Raw genomic sequence first — 14598 nt, 5'->3', positions numbered from 1 at the left:
TCCCTCTTCCTAAACTGTGCACACACACACACACACCCACACTACTGCACATCTCATATAGCAACTCAATGCCATTTACCTCCCAACCAGAACAAACTAGGCAAGTTAATACAATCCTGAAAACTGCACCTCGCACAGAAGAAGGCTCACTAAGAGGATTTATTTCTCCAAGAAGAGATAGGCTGTTAAATAAAGAGCTTGTGTTTGGCGATAGCAAATTCCCCATTTGGATTATTTCGCCCTCTCTTCTCAGTGCTGCTTGATGGTATTTCTTTAACACCGATATCCTCTTTCCAGCGTGTTTGGTTTTCTAATTCCCTAAAAGCTTGAACTTGACAGCAACCTCTCGGTGGCACTGAGCCCCATCTTCTGTGTTTGTGTGTGTTTGTGTGTGTGTGTGTGTGTGTGTGTGTGTGTGTGTGTGTGTTTGCGCCACAAGAAGCAACAGATCAAATTTAGAATATAGTGAATTCTGAGCTTTGAGCTTTGACACTTTCATTGTAATTGAGGGAATTATTATGTCTCCGTCTTTTTACATTTTGCCACTGAACTGGCAGAACTAATACTGTTTCCTCAGGGATAAAAGTCTGAAGAGGAACATTCGGACAAATCTTACTAGTTGCTTTGATCACATTTCAAAAGAGTTTACTGTGCGCTCATACATTTTTTTCTTTTCCCTCCTCCTTCTCTCCCCCCTTTCTCCCCATTCTGCAGAGTCTGTGAACAGGTGAGAGAGGGACACTGTCTGCCCCACTGTCCAGCGACACCATGAGCTGGAGCTTCCTCACGCGGCTGCTGGAGGAGATCCACAACCACTCCACCTTCGTGGGGAAGCTGTGGCTCACCGTGCTCATCGTCTTCCGCATCGTTCTCACCGCCGTTGGGGGAGAATCCATCTACTACGATGAGCAGAGCAAGTTTGTCTGCAACTCGGGCCAGCCGGGCTGCGAGAACGTCTGCTACGACGGCTTTGCCCCTCTGTCTCACGTACGATTCTGGGTCTTCCAGATCATCTTGGTGGCGATGCCCTCTCTCATGTACATGGGCTACGCCATCAACAAGATTGCTCGATTAGATGAAGCGAAGGGAGGAGGGGGATCTGCTGCCGTCAGAACAGGAGGAGGGGGCTACACTCACAGGAAGCCCAGGAAAATCTGCTTTGGAGCACGGCAGCACCGGGGTATCGAGGAGGCCGAGGAGGACCAGGAGGATGATCCCATGATCTATGAGGTGCCAGAGATCGAGCCCCCTAAAAGGCCTCGGGATCCATTGCAACCCGCACCCAGACCTAAAATCCGGCACGATGGACGCAAACGCATTCGAGACGAGGGTTTGATGAGGGTCTATGTTCTGCAGCTGGTGACCCGCACGGTGCTAGAGGCGGGCTTCCTTGCAGGCCAGTACTTGCTGTACGGATTCCGTGTGATGCCGGTGTTTGTGTGCTCGAGGGAACCTTGTCCTCACAGCGTTGACTGCTTTGTGTCGCGGCCTACAGAGAAGACCATTTTCCTGCGTATCATGTATGGCGTCACCGTCCTCTGCCTCACGCTCAATGTTTGGGAGATGCTCCATTTGGGGATTGGCTCCATCTGTGACATTCTTCGTCGTCGGCGCTGCCCACCTCCGGAGGACGAGTACCAGTTGGGTTTACTGGGCACCAACGGAGGTGTGGAGGGCTCTGTCGGGGTGGCAGGGCCCGAGGCAAGTTCTGAGGGAGGGGTGGGTGGAGATGGGGCGGCTGATTACGTGGGTTACCCCTTCTCGTGGAACACTCCATCTGCTCCGCCTGGCTATAACATTGTGGTCAAACCTGAGCAGATGCCCTACACAGACCTCAGCAACGCCAAAATGGCGTGCAAGCAGAACCGGGCAAACATTGCCCAAGAGGAGCAGCAGCAGTTTGGCAGCAATGAGGATAATTTCCCCACTGGAGGGGAGGCCCGTGTGGCCCTGAACAAAGACATGATCCAGCAAGCTCACGAGCAACTGGAGGCGGCCATCCAGGCGTACAGTCAGCAGCACCGAGCGGAGGAGCAGCTCGGGGACAACAAGGACGACAAGCCACAAAGCAACATCATCAAGGCCCATCCTCAGCCACAGCCGCAGCCTCAGAAAGAGCGCAAGCATAAATTCAAACACAGCAAAGGTGGCAGCAGCGGAGGAGGCAGCAGCAGCAACAGCAGCAGCAGTAAATCAGGAGAGGGAAAACCCTCCGTATGGATTTAACTCCAGAGTGACATGTATTAAACCGTGTGTATATATAATGATAGATGTTGGATGATGAGCTGTTGCAATCTGTCTTGGATATTTAAACACCGCCATGCCTTAAAGAATCCTGCAAGCTGGAGAAGATGTTTGTTTGTGCACTAAGGTGTGTAAAAAAAAAAAGAAGTGGTGTTGCAGCTGACAACTTGACATGTCTGGGCGCTCACTGTGTAACTTGAAACATCACACCAACACAAACTGTGTGAGGCTACAGTCTGTCGTTTACATGTCTCATTCTCCTTGAGTCCTAAAGCAGATTTTTGACCTCTGTTGTCTCACGTTCATCCTCTCCTAGGGATTTGAGCTCCAAAAAATTACGGTAAGATTCTGAGGTCCCTTGCAAATCAGATTGATCCCAGATTCGGCTAAGCTCATTTTCTTGCCGCTCTTCTGCAAAGACACTGAATCCATTAACACATTGGCATCCTAATTCTTAGGATGTGAAAATGCAATGACGTCAATCAAGTGAAGCATAATTCAGTGTCAGAGCCGAAAGCGGCAACTTCCTAATGCAGCGAGAACATCACCTTCCTGAAGGCAGTGTCCTGTCCCGTCCGTCACGTTCTGTGTTCTGCTATTGCTCCAGCGTCAATCACAGTGTTTCGTTGCTGTGACTTTGTATTTGACAGCATGTTTCTAAATGTCTCCCGAGTGTTTGGGTGTGTAAATGTCTCCAGCTGCTGCTCAGGAACCTCTGAGTAAAGCAGGTGGCTCTTTAGCCAGTCTACAGATGAACGTTTTATAAAAAAAACAAAAAACATTCTTTTCAACAAGGTGCATAAGAAATCCTGTTTTTAATACCTTACTCTTGACGTTCTCAGTTTCCCTTTGAGCCTCTTCAGTGGCTATTGAACAAGGCAGCTCTGCCTTGTAGTTGACTGCCCCCTGGTGGCTTCCTCTACAGGGTTTCCTATATTGCAGAGTAGATAACCAGTCGCCAACGCTACCCATCCAGCAACACTTTTACCAGCTGTAGCGTTTCCTTTTCTATTGAGAAAGCCTTGTGTTGATGAAGTCTTCCCAGCACCATGGGTTCAGTGTTAGATGCACAAGGCTGCAATATCACCACCTTGCAATGGAAAAGGTACAAAGCCATTTCTATAGTATAGTGAGACCAAACACTGTTTGTGTGATGCAAGTGTCAGTGCCAAGATTTTAGGCTGCTATGAAGCCTGGTTGTTTGTAGCTTTGGAATACTGTGGCCATGCTACTCCAATTGTGGAAATATGCCTACGTGAGACCAACCCTTTTGTAAAAGCCACTCATTTTTTTGTATTGCTGTGTGTGTATCGCTTTTTGGAATGGGATTTAAAAAACAAAACTCCAAACTGGAGTTGGTTCTTATTATTTTGTATGAAAACACTTCTTTTTCAAGGCTTTTTGTAAATACAGGCAAATACAAACATTTTTTTTATGAATTAGTTGTATGAATATTTATGGTTGTTGTGTTTTAAATTGCCTTCCAATTGTAAAAAATGTGAAATATGACATAGTATATTTTTATAATATGTCGGCTACAGTGACTTAATGATGTTGAAGAGAAAAAAAGGCCAGAATCTTTCTTGTATGTTGACGTATCAGTATTTAATGTATTTGGCAACCCTTCTGACTGTGTATGTAATAAACAGTGCTTCTTCTTTTCCAATACTGTTCTGAGATCTGCTGAACAACAGTGTGTGGAGACAAAGTGGCTGATGGGAAAGGACATGAAAAGGGCCAAGTAATTGACACAGTCCCCAGCTTTGTCTCACGGATGCTTTCCAAACAAGATCTGAAAAGACGACACACAGTGTCACATGTTTATATATTAAATCTTATCCGGAAAAAAAAAGATCAGTATCTTTCTCTCAAGAGTGAACAAACCGCCATTGTGAGGCTTTACACAGAGATGTGGCTTCCTTCACATAAGCATGGGGTTTGATTCTGAAAGTCAGTCTGGTGTTCACCACCAGGCACCACATGTCTGCTGCACAAGCCCAGCCGGCAGCAGACATAAATCACCAGCAACCCTTCAGTCAGCAAATCCCCACAGCAGTGATTGACACTGGCTCCTCAGACGTCTGCTCGGATCCCAATAAGCCACTGGTGATTTGCTGATAGTTTCCCAGTCAGAGTCACACTCGTCCCTTGGAGGCCAGTCAGCCATTATTAACTCTTTCCCCAGGGAATAAAGTTTTCCCAACTAAACTTTTGGAAGCCAATCGTGAAGATATGATGAGTGATTGGTGAACAAGCGGCATTTGATTTGCAGCTGGAGCCACAGGAGGGCGACATCTTTCAACACTTCAGACAGTCAGGAAGGGGAGTTTTGAGGAGCGGCCATGTGGGAACTCAAAGACTCCATCTGTTAAAAGTGTGCGTCTTCACTGTCAGTTTGGGCCTTACATCTCCACAACTGTTGTACATGATGGGAAAGTCAGGGATTCTGGCAGCTATCCAGGTCTAAAGAATTACCCTGTGGCACGATGATGTGTTTGTGTCTTTTCTCCATTCAGATCAAAAAAGACAGAGAGTTCACTGAACAGATATGGCTTTTATTTATACTTTTTACAAGGGTTTATTCTCCTCTGCATATTGTTGCTGTCATGTGACGTCCAACGTGTCACCAAAATGTCACCGGGGCTTTTTAGAGAAACACATGGACAACAAATGCCTTGTCTGGCTTGATACTGGTGGTTTGATAGTCTTACATTAAGTGTAAATTCTGACCTTTGGGACAATGCTTAATGATAAATAAGGATTTGGGCCTATTAGGAAGGGATTTTTTCTTAACACATATTAAGCTTCTAATCCTTCAGGTTTACCAGTAATTTACCCCTACAGGCACATTCCTTGTATTTGTGTTTACTCCTTTTATTCTGTAAGGATTTCCAGTCAACAACAGTACTGTATAATTAACTAGAACAGCACTCAGAACAGCATATATGTCTGCTAAGGCATAACAATAACCTAACAGTCAATCAAGCTGCACCAAATTTCACTGATATAACAATTTCCTAAATGTGTTTTCCTTAAGTTCCATGAATTATTGCCGTGGAAATATATGAAAGTGATGACAAATGCCTGCAATGTAAAGGAAAGGGGAAACAAATCTTGGATCTTCCCCAAAATGTAACGGTTTATTCCCTGATCCATCAAACATCCTCCAATGAAACAAATGCACAGGGGTGAAAACCAAACCTCCGTGGCAGTGCGAACACTGGGCAGTAATTTGAAATATTCTTTTGCAGAAGATATTAAAAAAGATATTGTAAGACAAAAGTCACCGACATTTGAGATGTGTTTCACTCGACAGACCCAGTATGCATTTGAGCGCCGACACCTTTGGGGACATGTATTCTTCATAAGTACAGGTGTGATGCCGCTGTTCACAGGTACAACAGTGTTGGAACACTAACAGCGGGAGAGACAATTATTCCCTTGTGGTTTAACGTATTTGAACTCAGTCAGAGAATTGAAAACTGGTCGTATCACAGATGAAATGGGTCTATTCATCAGGGATACCACTACGTCCACCCTCAGCGTCCGTGTGTCTCTGTAAAACAACGTCTGTGTTCAGAAAAGAGACTGTGCTCTTTCCCTTCATGTTTCTTATATAGGTACCCATGTGGGATGTGTCAATAAAACCAGTGTTATTACCAGTACAAACTCCGATTCATACATGCATCTGTGTGTGTTTTGTGTGTATTTTCTAAACCTTTTTGTAAAAAAGTTGACTTCCTCGAGTGGCAAAGACTTTTTTTTTTATTCATTTGATTTGCATGTGAAAAGACCTATTTTCCTAGACAAAAATGAAATAAATCAGAAATACATATTGAATTAAGTCTCCGCATCTTTTGTTTTGGCTCCAGAAAAGAAAAGGATATGAATGAAAGGCTTCCCACCCTGGACAGTGTTGTTCTGCTCATCCCGTCTGTGTGAAATACGCTCCTGATTCTGATTCTAATTGGTGGAGAGGGGGGGTCTCTGCAGTCCTATCAGGAGAATAACAGACTCACACGAGCTGATGCTGCGTCCCTGTCAGGAGACTGAGGGGACGCCACTTCGGCTCACGTCACCCGGGGCTGCTTTGTTTTGTCACCGGACGACAGCTGAAGTTCAGCTCTTGATGAGACAGAGCATCTGCAGTGTGTGTTTCAAGTAGCCACTGGTTTTACATAACATAATCCAGCCCGATGATGCAGTCATTCAGTGTTTGTGGGAATGGAAAACCGTATGAAGATGAAAAGAGCTGGACAGTATGTTTTGAAGAAGAAAAAAAAGAAGTCGTTCCCCGGAGAGACGAGTCAGTGGGAACAAGCCCAGTGCTGCAGCTGGATCTACAACGAGGTCACTGCCGATAAAAGTGGAATCTCATGACCATAATGTCAGCGATGGCAACTTGTGGCAGCCTCCTTCCCCTATAAAGAAACACACAACTCTTCCCATTAATGGCCTAATTGGCCGGATGCACTGACCCCAAGCAGAGACGCTGCCCACAACATGTTACAATGAATTTTTGGAAAATAAGAACAAAAGAAGAGAACTAAAAGTGACCCAGTATTTATCATTCCTTCTTTTGGTTACGTTTTGTTCTTGTTGTCTTGTTTTTGTCACGGCATCATCCAGATGTTCTCATGTGTTGTGCACATAGCAAGTGTGGGATGATGCCCTGCAGCAGAGTGCAGTAAAGTGCACGCCACTGATATCACAGCTGTATGGGAAAACAAGAGGCCTAATGATGAACAGGAACATAACTCTGTGTTCATGTGTTTGCAAATACATCTGCACATGTCTTACATCCGGTTACAAAACGGTATAAGTAGTGAACCAAAAAAAAAGAAAATCGATACAAGAATGCATATGAAAGTATGATGATATTAAATAACTGGATCATATGTCGTTCCTCTGAAGCACTCACTGTGCTGCTTGCGAGTAGAACTACTGAATTCTGGTGACACATCTTGGCAGGTTTCAGGCACTTAATGGCTCAAAGACACTGAGACGTCGGGGAAAAAGCTTTTCCCTTCGAGTCACTGATTACAAGCAACTTTTTTCTGATAAATATTTATTCACTTTAACTTCATTTCCCCCTCTCGACTTCGCCAAGACAACAAAAAAATCACGACAGGATTTTTCAACAGGCTCGCCGAGAGTTCATCCTCCAGATTTCACCCAAAGTGCACAGTTCACAATCATTGTATCACTTCGCATTGGAGTCAGTTAATTCTACATTGATTTGTCATTGACAGCAACAACAAAAAAAACATTGTACCAATATGTTGCCACTTTGTGACAGTACCTATCCCTGTGTGGTCGCCACGGTGACAAGGGGGTAACGCGCTGTAACGCAAGCTCTCCATAGCAACCGTGTGTTCGCTAGTGTTATAATTCCCCTCTCTGTTCGGGCCTTGGCTCCGAGCCTCACCGATCCTCTGTGGTTTGTACTAAAGGCTACAGGGGCACGACCCCCCCTCACTTCATGTGCGAATCGCATCCAGCATCAGTTTCAGCAGAGTGGAGTGAAACTTCCACAAACAGCAACAGCATCTGTGTAATCTAAGTGTGCGAGAAACACATACTTCTCCCTCATTTGACCTCGGTTACAAGAATACTTTTCAGAGTGGTTAAAGGTGAAATGTCCAAAAAAACTCTTTACATTCAGTGTGCTGGTGTTTTTTCATTTAAAGTTTTTGCAGCCAGACAGTCTTCATGTTGATTTTCTTCAAAAATACATTCAGGTAGATCTAACACTCCCATGGTCAGATATATATAACAGTCACTACTGGATGATTGGCATAAGGCACTAAAATGTAGACGCTCACAAAGGCCTCACAAAGGCTTCCCAGTTAAAAAATACTTCCCTCCAGACTCCAGCTGGAGCGTTTGTGTTAATAAATACAGTCATACATACACTATGAGGTTTGGAAGCATTTACAGTCTGTTGCATTTTGATTTCTCTGCTGCTGATCGTTCCGAGCACCCACTTTGCTTGCACTTGTCATCAGCCAGAATAAATCCATTCACCAGAAAGTGCATGCAATGGGATTGGCTCCGTCGTGAGAAGGCACTTCGGTGTCGTTCCCGGATCCAGGGAACTACTTTTCGCCAGGTGCACAGTCTCCCAGGTGAAGCCTGAGCGCGCCCTCACTGTGCAGCCGCAACAAGTGGTCAAACTCTGCCGGCATGGCGTGAAATTTCTTTTTCACTTGTCTGTTGTCATAGTAGTGGTTAGTCAGGGCGCGGAGGCCATGTGGGTGATTGCTGAAAGGCCAGAACCCGTAAAGATGCACGTTGCTGCAGAGTTCCAGCGCCAGGCTTGCCATGATAATGCCGGTGCTGAGCCGCACTTCTCTGAGGCCCTGGGAGCGCCAGAAGACGGCCAGACTCTGGAGGTACTCAGGGTTGAAGAAGATGGGCCGTGTGGGGCTCTCAAAGTCCTCGATGGTGTAGGCTACCCGCAGGGACACGGGCGTGTTGTGGCCGTAGGAGAAGGCAGGAAGGAGCAGCAGGGAGTCTCCGTAGCTGCGCAGGCTCTTCACAAACGGACGCCGACGCCCCATCAGAGCCCCGTACCTGAAAGTAAACAGCAGATGTGAAGGAACACAACCAGAGGAACATCATCAGGTGAGATCGTGTGAGAGATTTAATCGTCTCGCTCACTTCTCCATGAGGATGCTTGGGTTTGCTGTCACAAGGTCAGTCTTGGTGCCCACGTGTTTCTCGTAGCCGTTCTGCAGAGGAGGTAGGTTGCATCTGAACGAGCATTCAAGACGACACAGAGATGGTTAGATGGAATTTCAACATTGATCAGTCATCATTCTTTCAGTCCGCTAGAAATCGTTCTCACCTGATGACAAACTGAGCTGAGTCGATCATCTGCCCACAGCTGCTGTTGGTCAGGATCCCTCCGTTCCCGACCACAGCACACGTGTCCCATGTTTTATTAGAGAAAGGATGCTCCTGCGATCAACAGCAGTGGAAAAGAGTGTCGTTAATTCTAATTCCAGGATTCTGTTTGAGAGCATAATGGAGGGAAGTCTACAGCCGGATCTGTTTTGATCTTCAATCCACACAAGGCGGAAATCCCCTGCAGCAGCCACGTGTGGCATGAGTGTGTTTATTGATTTCTTTTGCTAATCTACAAGATTAAGGTCCCGTCTTTGGTGGTTGTTGTCTCAGACTATTTTCTGTTGTCGCTTGAGAGTCAAAAGATTTAAAAGATGCCCAAATAATAAGCAAATAATCCCAATAGTATTGATCTTTGTCCAGATTCCATCTGAATCAGCATATCAGTGTTCAGAGGTTTACAGATATGTAATTTACATCATGGTGAGGAATATGGATTATGTATTGAGTACGATAAGCACTCTTTCCTGGAGTGAAGCCAGTTTCAAATGATAGTAAGTGGCTCATAGTGACATTTATTCTTCGTCTTTGAGATTTGAATCACATCCTTTATATTTTAAGTTACATCCAACGAATGATACGACTTTAAACATTGTCATGTATAGTAAGTCCATAAGAGTCAGCATTAAAACCTGAAAATGTATTATCATATCCCACTTCTTCACCCTGTAAACTGCTGATTCATTTGGACTTTGATCTGACTATGTTATATGTTATACATATATTCATATTATTTAATTTAATATTCCCCCATCCTTCACCCTGTAAACTGCTGCATCACTTGACTATGTGACTATGTGACTATGTTATATGTTACGATGTTATGTTATATGTTATGTTACATTGTATGTCATTTTTCTATTTTGTAAAGTCGTCTACTGCGTAGATGTTGCCTGCCATGTCACAAGAATTCCACTGCTCCGATGATGCTGTCATTGGTGCTTGTGACAATAAACTTTGATTTGATTTGATTAAACTGCAGGTGTAGTCCCCCGCGAGTCTTACTTTTCCCCTAAAAGAATTCTAACGAGAATACCTTTTATTCTGCTGAAATAATAACTTGTCCATTTCCATTCATGGATTGGAATTCTCTGTCTGTAGAAATCGAACCGTGTTGTGTCGAGTGTATCAAAGTGTCGACTCACACGTCGCCACGGAATAATCACTGGGATCAAATATTACACACGTTTCGCACAAATGACGAACGACCTACCTTCATGAAGGTGCTGAAAACCTCCCGGGTCACCTGCAGGCTCCTCCTCTTCTCACCGTCGTACACCAGCTTGTGCCCCACTGGAGTGTTGGCCTGGGTGATAATGGCCTTGTCAAACCCATGGCACTTGCTGCTGAGCTGAGATCTGGGGAAGACACAGGACTGACGGTTCATTTACATGGTGAGACGTAAGGTTTCAGTTTCCTACGAGAGTGAAAGCGTTTTTTAGTGGAAGTCAATGTGTGGTCGACATTTGCATGTAAGTTCCACTGCTTTTCTCAACATTTCTGTCTGCTTCCTCTTCCATGTCGGTATCTGTTCTTCTTTCTTTCTTTTTAACCAGTACACATTTAACTTATTATCGTCTTCAGCTGGTTGTGACAAATGTAAACCAGGTGAAGGGACCCTGACTCATCTATTCTGGGTCTGGCCCTGAAGCTAAAACATTTTGGAGGGAGTATTCTTGCTGCTTAATTTAGTGCATTTATCGAGGAACCAAGCTGTGTACATGCTGTTCTGGAATCTCTCTAAAAACAACTGCCGCACGAGAACAAACAGGATTTAATGTCGTGCAGGGTTAAAGCCAAAAGGGTTGTTTAGTGACAGCGTCAATCTTCTTGTTAGGAAAAGTGCTTCAGCAATGTGGTTTTAAGATTTGTGACGCCAGTGTTGAAAAGGAATGAACTCGGCTAACGTGATTAGTGCGCCTGTGATGAGTGTGGCTTCATCAGCAGTTCATCTTGAAAGTGACAGCGTACTGACATCTCCAGAGGATCGTTGTCTTTTCTCTTTTACCTGAATTTTTGGTAATTGTCCTCTTGCCTCTTCCAGGTTGGAGAGTAACGCTGTAGCACTTTGTCGATGATTTGCCTGTGTGACACAAACACACATGTTAGTATACACTGTCAGATGTGTATGGTAAGGTAAGTTTGTATGAGGAGAAGCAGTGCTCTCACCTGCAGCCTTTACAGGGGTCGGAGGGCTGGGGGGCACTTTTTTTCTGAGCAGGCACTCTTTGAGGTTGCACATTACTGTGAAACAAATAACAGACAAACAGGACACATGAGGAAAAATGCACAGACCTGCAGCCTCACAGCACATTCACACTGCTCCTGCTTGAACAGTAACAGTCCCCCAAAACATCCCTGGGAAAACACGGAAAATGTTGCCATCTCGCCAAATATAAGAATGGAAAAAAATACTAATACAGGGTTTGCACCATAATTGAATGGGTTCTTCCCTGATCCATACCACACCCTTCCACCAGGTTCCATGGTAATCCAACTTGCGAATAAAGAACCATACAAATAAACTGACAGGGGTGAAAAGGTAACCTCCTTGTTAATCATACACACTTCTGCGTCTGCAGGGATCTACCATAAGCGGACCAGTTGTAAGTCGCTTCATCTGCCATAAATGAACAACCAGTGTACAAACTAGACCTTTGCTTCTTTGCAACATTTCACCAGGAGACTGCTGCCTCTTTGAGTCTGCGTGTGTCTGTTGTGATGTCTGTGGTCGATGTTCCTCAAATCCAAAAGTACATGTATCATCTTAACTTCCTGTTTTTTTATGTTTGTAAAAAGGAATAAGGTTCCAGACAGAGCCTTTAAGAGTGGGACCCTGGGCTGTGTGCACCTGTGCGACTACAAGAACCACAACCTATGACAGATTGTTTCCACTTGAATACCATTTAATTTCACGTGGTTACTATTGTGGTTGTTTATTTGAATCCGTAACAGCAACTAACATTTCACTGTTAATGACTCAGAGGATTTCTATGATAGTTGGCGACTTTGGATCTGATGAACACTGCATGATTTCTGTACATAGCTGTCAACCTAAATCCTGACACACTGTATATGTACATGTGTAGATATGTTTTTAAAGCACACAATGCACATTTCCATCCAGGTGATGTTTAGATCAGCGTTATTTAGTTAGTAGGATTACACAACCAGGAAAAGTCTTGAAGGGATGCAGTGTTGGTCAGAGAGGAATAATTCATGGATCCTGATGGGGGAAAAACTTCAAATATAGGGGACTGATATGTATGAGTGTGGGCAATTTGGTGCAAATAAAAATCTGGATCTTGTGAATTAATTTGTGGTTTAAAAAAATGGGACTGTTATGCCTTAGTGGAGGTATGTCCTCTACTGAGTCCCATTCTAGCTCATTTCTTCAACTTCTATGTTCATGTTGTCTTTGCCTATATAGTAGCTGTTTGTCTATTTAAGTGTCAGTTAAACGAACTGCAATCAATGCTGAACCAGAGTCAGTTTCATTGTATGTGTTAACATACTTTGCTTTTTCCAAATGTCAATTCTCGAATGTGCTTAGTATAAAAAAAGCACATCCATATGAGATGCATTGACAAAAAAAGAAAAAGTGGCGAAAAAAACCGCTAAATCAGCTTCTTATCTCTCAACACCAAAGTCATTTCAGACTAACACATTTCCCACAAGTGGAAACAAAAGTGTGAAGAAAACAATTAGAAGAAAAACGTATCAAGCTGCAGTTTCTCTGCTGTATCATCAACACGTATATCTTCATTGTTGTGATCAGCATCTTATACCGTTATTATCCCAGCATGCATCTTTATCTTATCTTCTGCCCCCACCAACACTGTGGTGTGTGTGTATGTGTGTTGGTGTGTGTGTGTGTGTGTGTGTGTGTGTGTGTGTGTGTGTGTGTGTGTGTGTGTGTGTGTGTGTGTGTGTGTGTGTGTGTGTGTGTCCACGCGTGTCTCTATCTGAAGGTACAGTCACACACTTACTTTTCGTTGAACACGTACCAAATGAGGGTGGTGAGCAGGGTCCCCACACAGAGGAGGGTTATCATCAGGGAGACGAGTGACCTCAGGAGCTGTCCCCTCATACCTCTCCCCTCCTGCAGACCTCCCCCCACTAGCCCCCCTCACCCTCTGTCCCAGTTCACCTACAAGCTCACAGCCAACGCTGTCTGCTCTCTCTCGCTCTCTCTCTCTCTCTCTCTCACCCTCCCTCTGCTTTTCCAGTTACTCCCCCGACCTCCTCGGTTGTCTGTCTCTGTCCCTATCTCTCTCTCTCTCTCTCTTTCCGAAGAGTGTTAATCTATTGCCTCTGCTTGCACTCTGATTTTCTCTATATACCTCACTCCTCCTCTCCCTCCCCCGCCCTCACCCTTCCTGCCTGTCTGGTTTGACTGCTTTCCCCTCCTATGGTGAGTGAGAGCACGCCTCCACAGTTATCAGATTGTCTTCTCTTTCTTTTTTTTCTTTACCCCTTGTTCTGACAAGTCCTCTGTGCGCCTCTACTTTGTCTGCCCTCTCTTCCTGTTCCTGTCCAGATGAAACCGATCCTGCGTGGCTCCACATCCTACTTCAATTCCTGCCATGTCTCCTCGGTCCTCCCATCTTTCCCCCCCCTTTTCCCATGCGCACACGAACACACGTACACACACACACACACACACACACATACAGACAAACTCCACACTCCTACTTTCCGCTGTGTTGGACCAAAGCTGTGGAGCTCCTTCTCTGCTCTCCGCCCCCTCCTCGGAGCCTCAGCCATGCCTCTCTGCTTTCCTTTCCCTCCCCCAGCTGTCCCCCGCCCATACCCCCTTAAGCCCCTCTCCCCTTCACACAGAAAGCTGGCAGTAACATGAGTGCCCAGTACTGAATTAGCCCACAGATTGTCTCGTGTGTGTGCGTGTGCGTGTGTGTGTCATCAATGATAATCAGATAGGGGAAGAACAGTCGAGAGGCTGAGACCTCCTTTCCAATCAGAGTATTAATGCTCAAAACTCAAACACACACACACTTCTTTAATTCAAATTTTTACAGCTGTATCCACTCACAAACTGAGCGTGGGGGGGGGGGGGGGGGGGGGGGTCAGGGGAGCCCACACTCAACTAAGATGGGCGCTTGTTCCTAACATGGCAGCACTGCCGGCTGAGTCAACAGGGGAACTCAGTAAAAAAACTATAGATGGAAACGAGAGGAGCAGAAAGTCGGTGGAGGCCGGAGAGAGCCGGGGACAATGGAGCACAAAGACATTGGGTAACCGGTGCCCAGAAGAGTCATAACTCATCGGCTGTTTGGCTTCAAGTGCTCTGTGTTGCAAGCCGTGTGGTGGAAGGATAATTAAGACTCGGACGTTAAGCTCAAGCAGAATTATGTGAAATATGTTGAGCATATGGGATTAATTTGGCAATTAACACCCACAAAAAGATGACCACACCCTGTCCTC

At 45.1% G+C, this 14598-nt stretch overlaps 2 protein-coding genes across 3 annotated transcripts in view; one reads left to right on the top strand and one right to left on the bottom strand.

The window, feature by feature from the left end:
- The window catches only part of gjc1 (gap junction protein gamma 1), a 49457-nt gene extending 43373 nt beyond the window's left edge, over positions 1–6084 (top strand). The window contains exon 2 of the mRNA XM_053443344.1: positions 715–6084. Coding sequence (XP_053299319.1) covers positions 769–2226 — 1458 coding nt within the window. The 5' untranslated portion in view covers positions 715–768 and the 3' untranslated portion in view covers positions 2227–6084. The remainder of the gene's footprint in view (positions 1–714) is intronic.
- st8sia6 (ST8 alpha-N-acetyl-neuraminide alpha-2,8-sialyltransferase 6) lies at positions 4784–13908 on the bottom strand. 2 transcript variants are annotated; one of them, XM_053443346.1, is made up of 7 exons: positions 13161–13908; positions 11323–11397; positions 11162–11236; positions 10367–10511; positions 9095–9207; positions 8908–9000; positions 4784–8820 (listed from the first exon to the last, which is right to left on the bottom strand). In XM_053443346.1, exons 1-7 carry the CDS (start codon positions 13241–13243, stop codon positions 8343–8345), a joined length of 1062 nt encoding a protein of 353 aa, XP_053299321.1. In that variant the 5' UTR covers positions 13244–13908; the 3' UTR covers positions 4784–8342. The 2 variants fall into 2 exon arrangements, with proteins under 2 accessions (XP_053299321.1, XP_053299320.1); XM_053443345.1 differs by having other exon boundaries at positions 13143–13905.
- Positions 13909–14598: the final 690 nt, after the last annotated feature.

This window comes from Pleuronectes platessa, chromosome 16 (genome assembly GCF_947347685.1).
Source record: "Pleuronectes platessa chromosome 16, fPlePla1.1, whole genome shotgun sequence".
In the NCBI taxonomy this organism is placed as follows: domain Eukaryota; kingdom Metazoa; phylum Chordata; class Actinopteri; order Pleuronectiformes; family Pleuronectidae; genus Pleuronectes; species Pleuronectes platessa.
The sequence above is the reverse complement of the archived record's forward strand: the minus strand, read 5'-3'. Positions and strand labels throughout refer to the sequence as shown.

Excerpts from the sequence above, each read along its gene's own strand:
- st8sia6 (XM_053443345.1), bottom strand. The coding sequence starts at position 13,243 with ATGAGGGGACAGCTCCTGAGGTCACTCGTCTCCCTGATGATAACCCTC. Across the intron at positions 9,208-10,366 it reads TTTTCAGCACCTTCATGAAG|GAGCATCCTTTCTCTAATAA; the intron begins GTAGGTCGTTCG and ends TGTTGATCGCAG. Across the intron at positions 9,001-9,094 it reads TCAGCTCAGTTTGTCATCAG|ATGCAACCTACCTCCTCTGC; the intron begins GTGAGAACGATT and ends ATGCTCGTTCAG.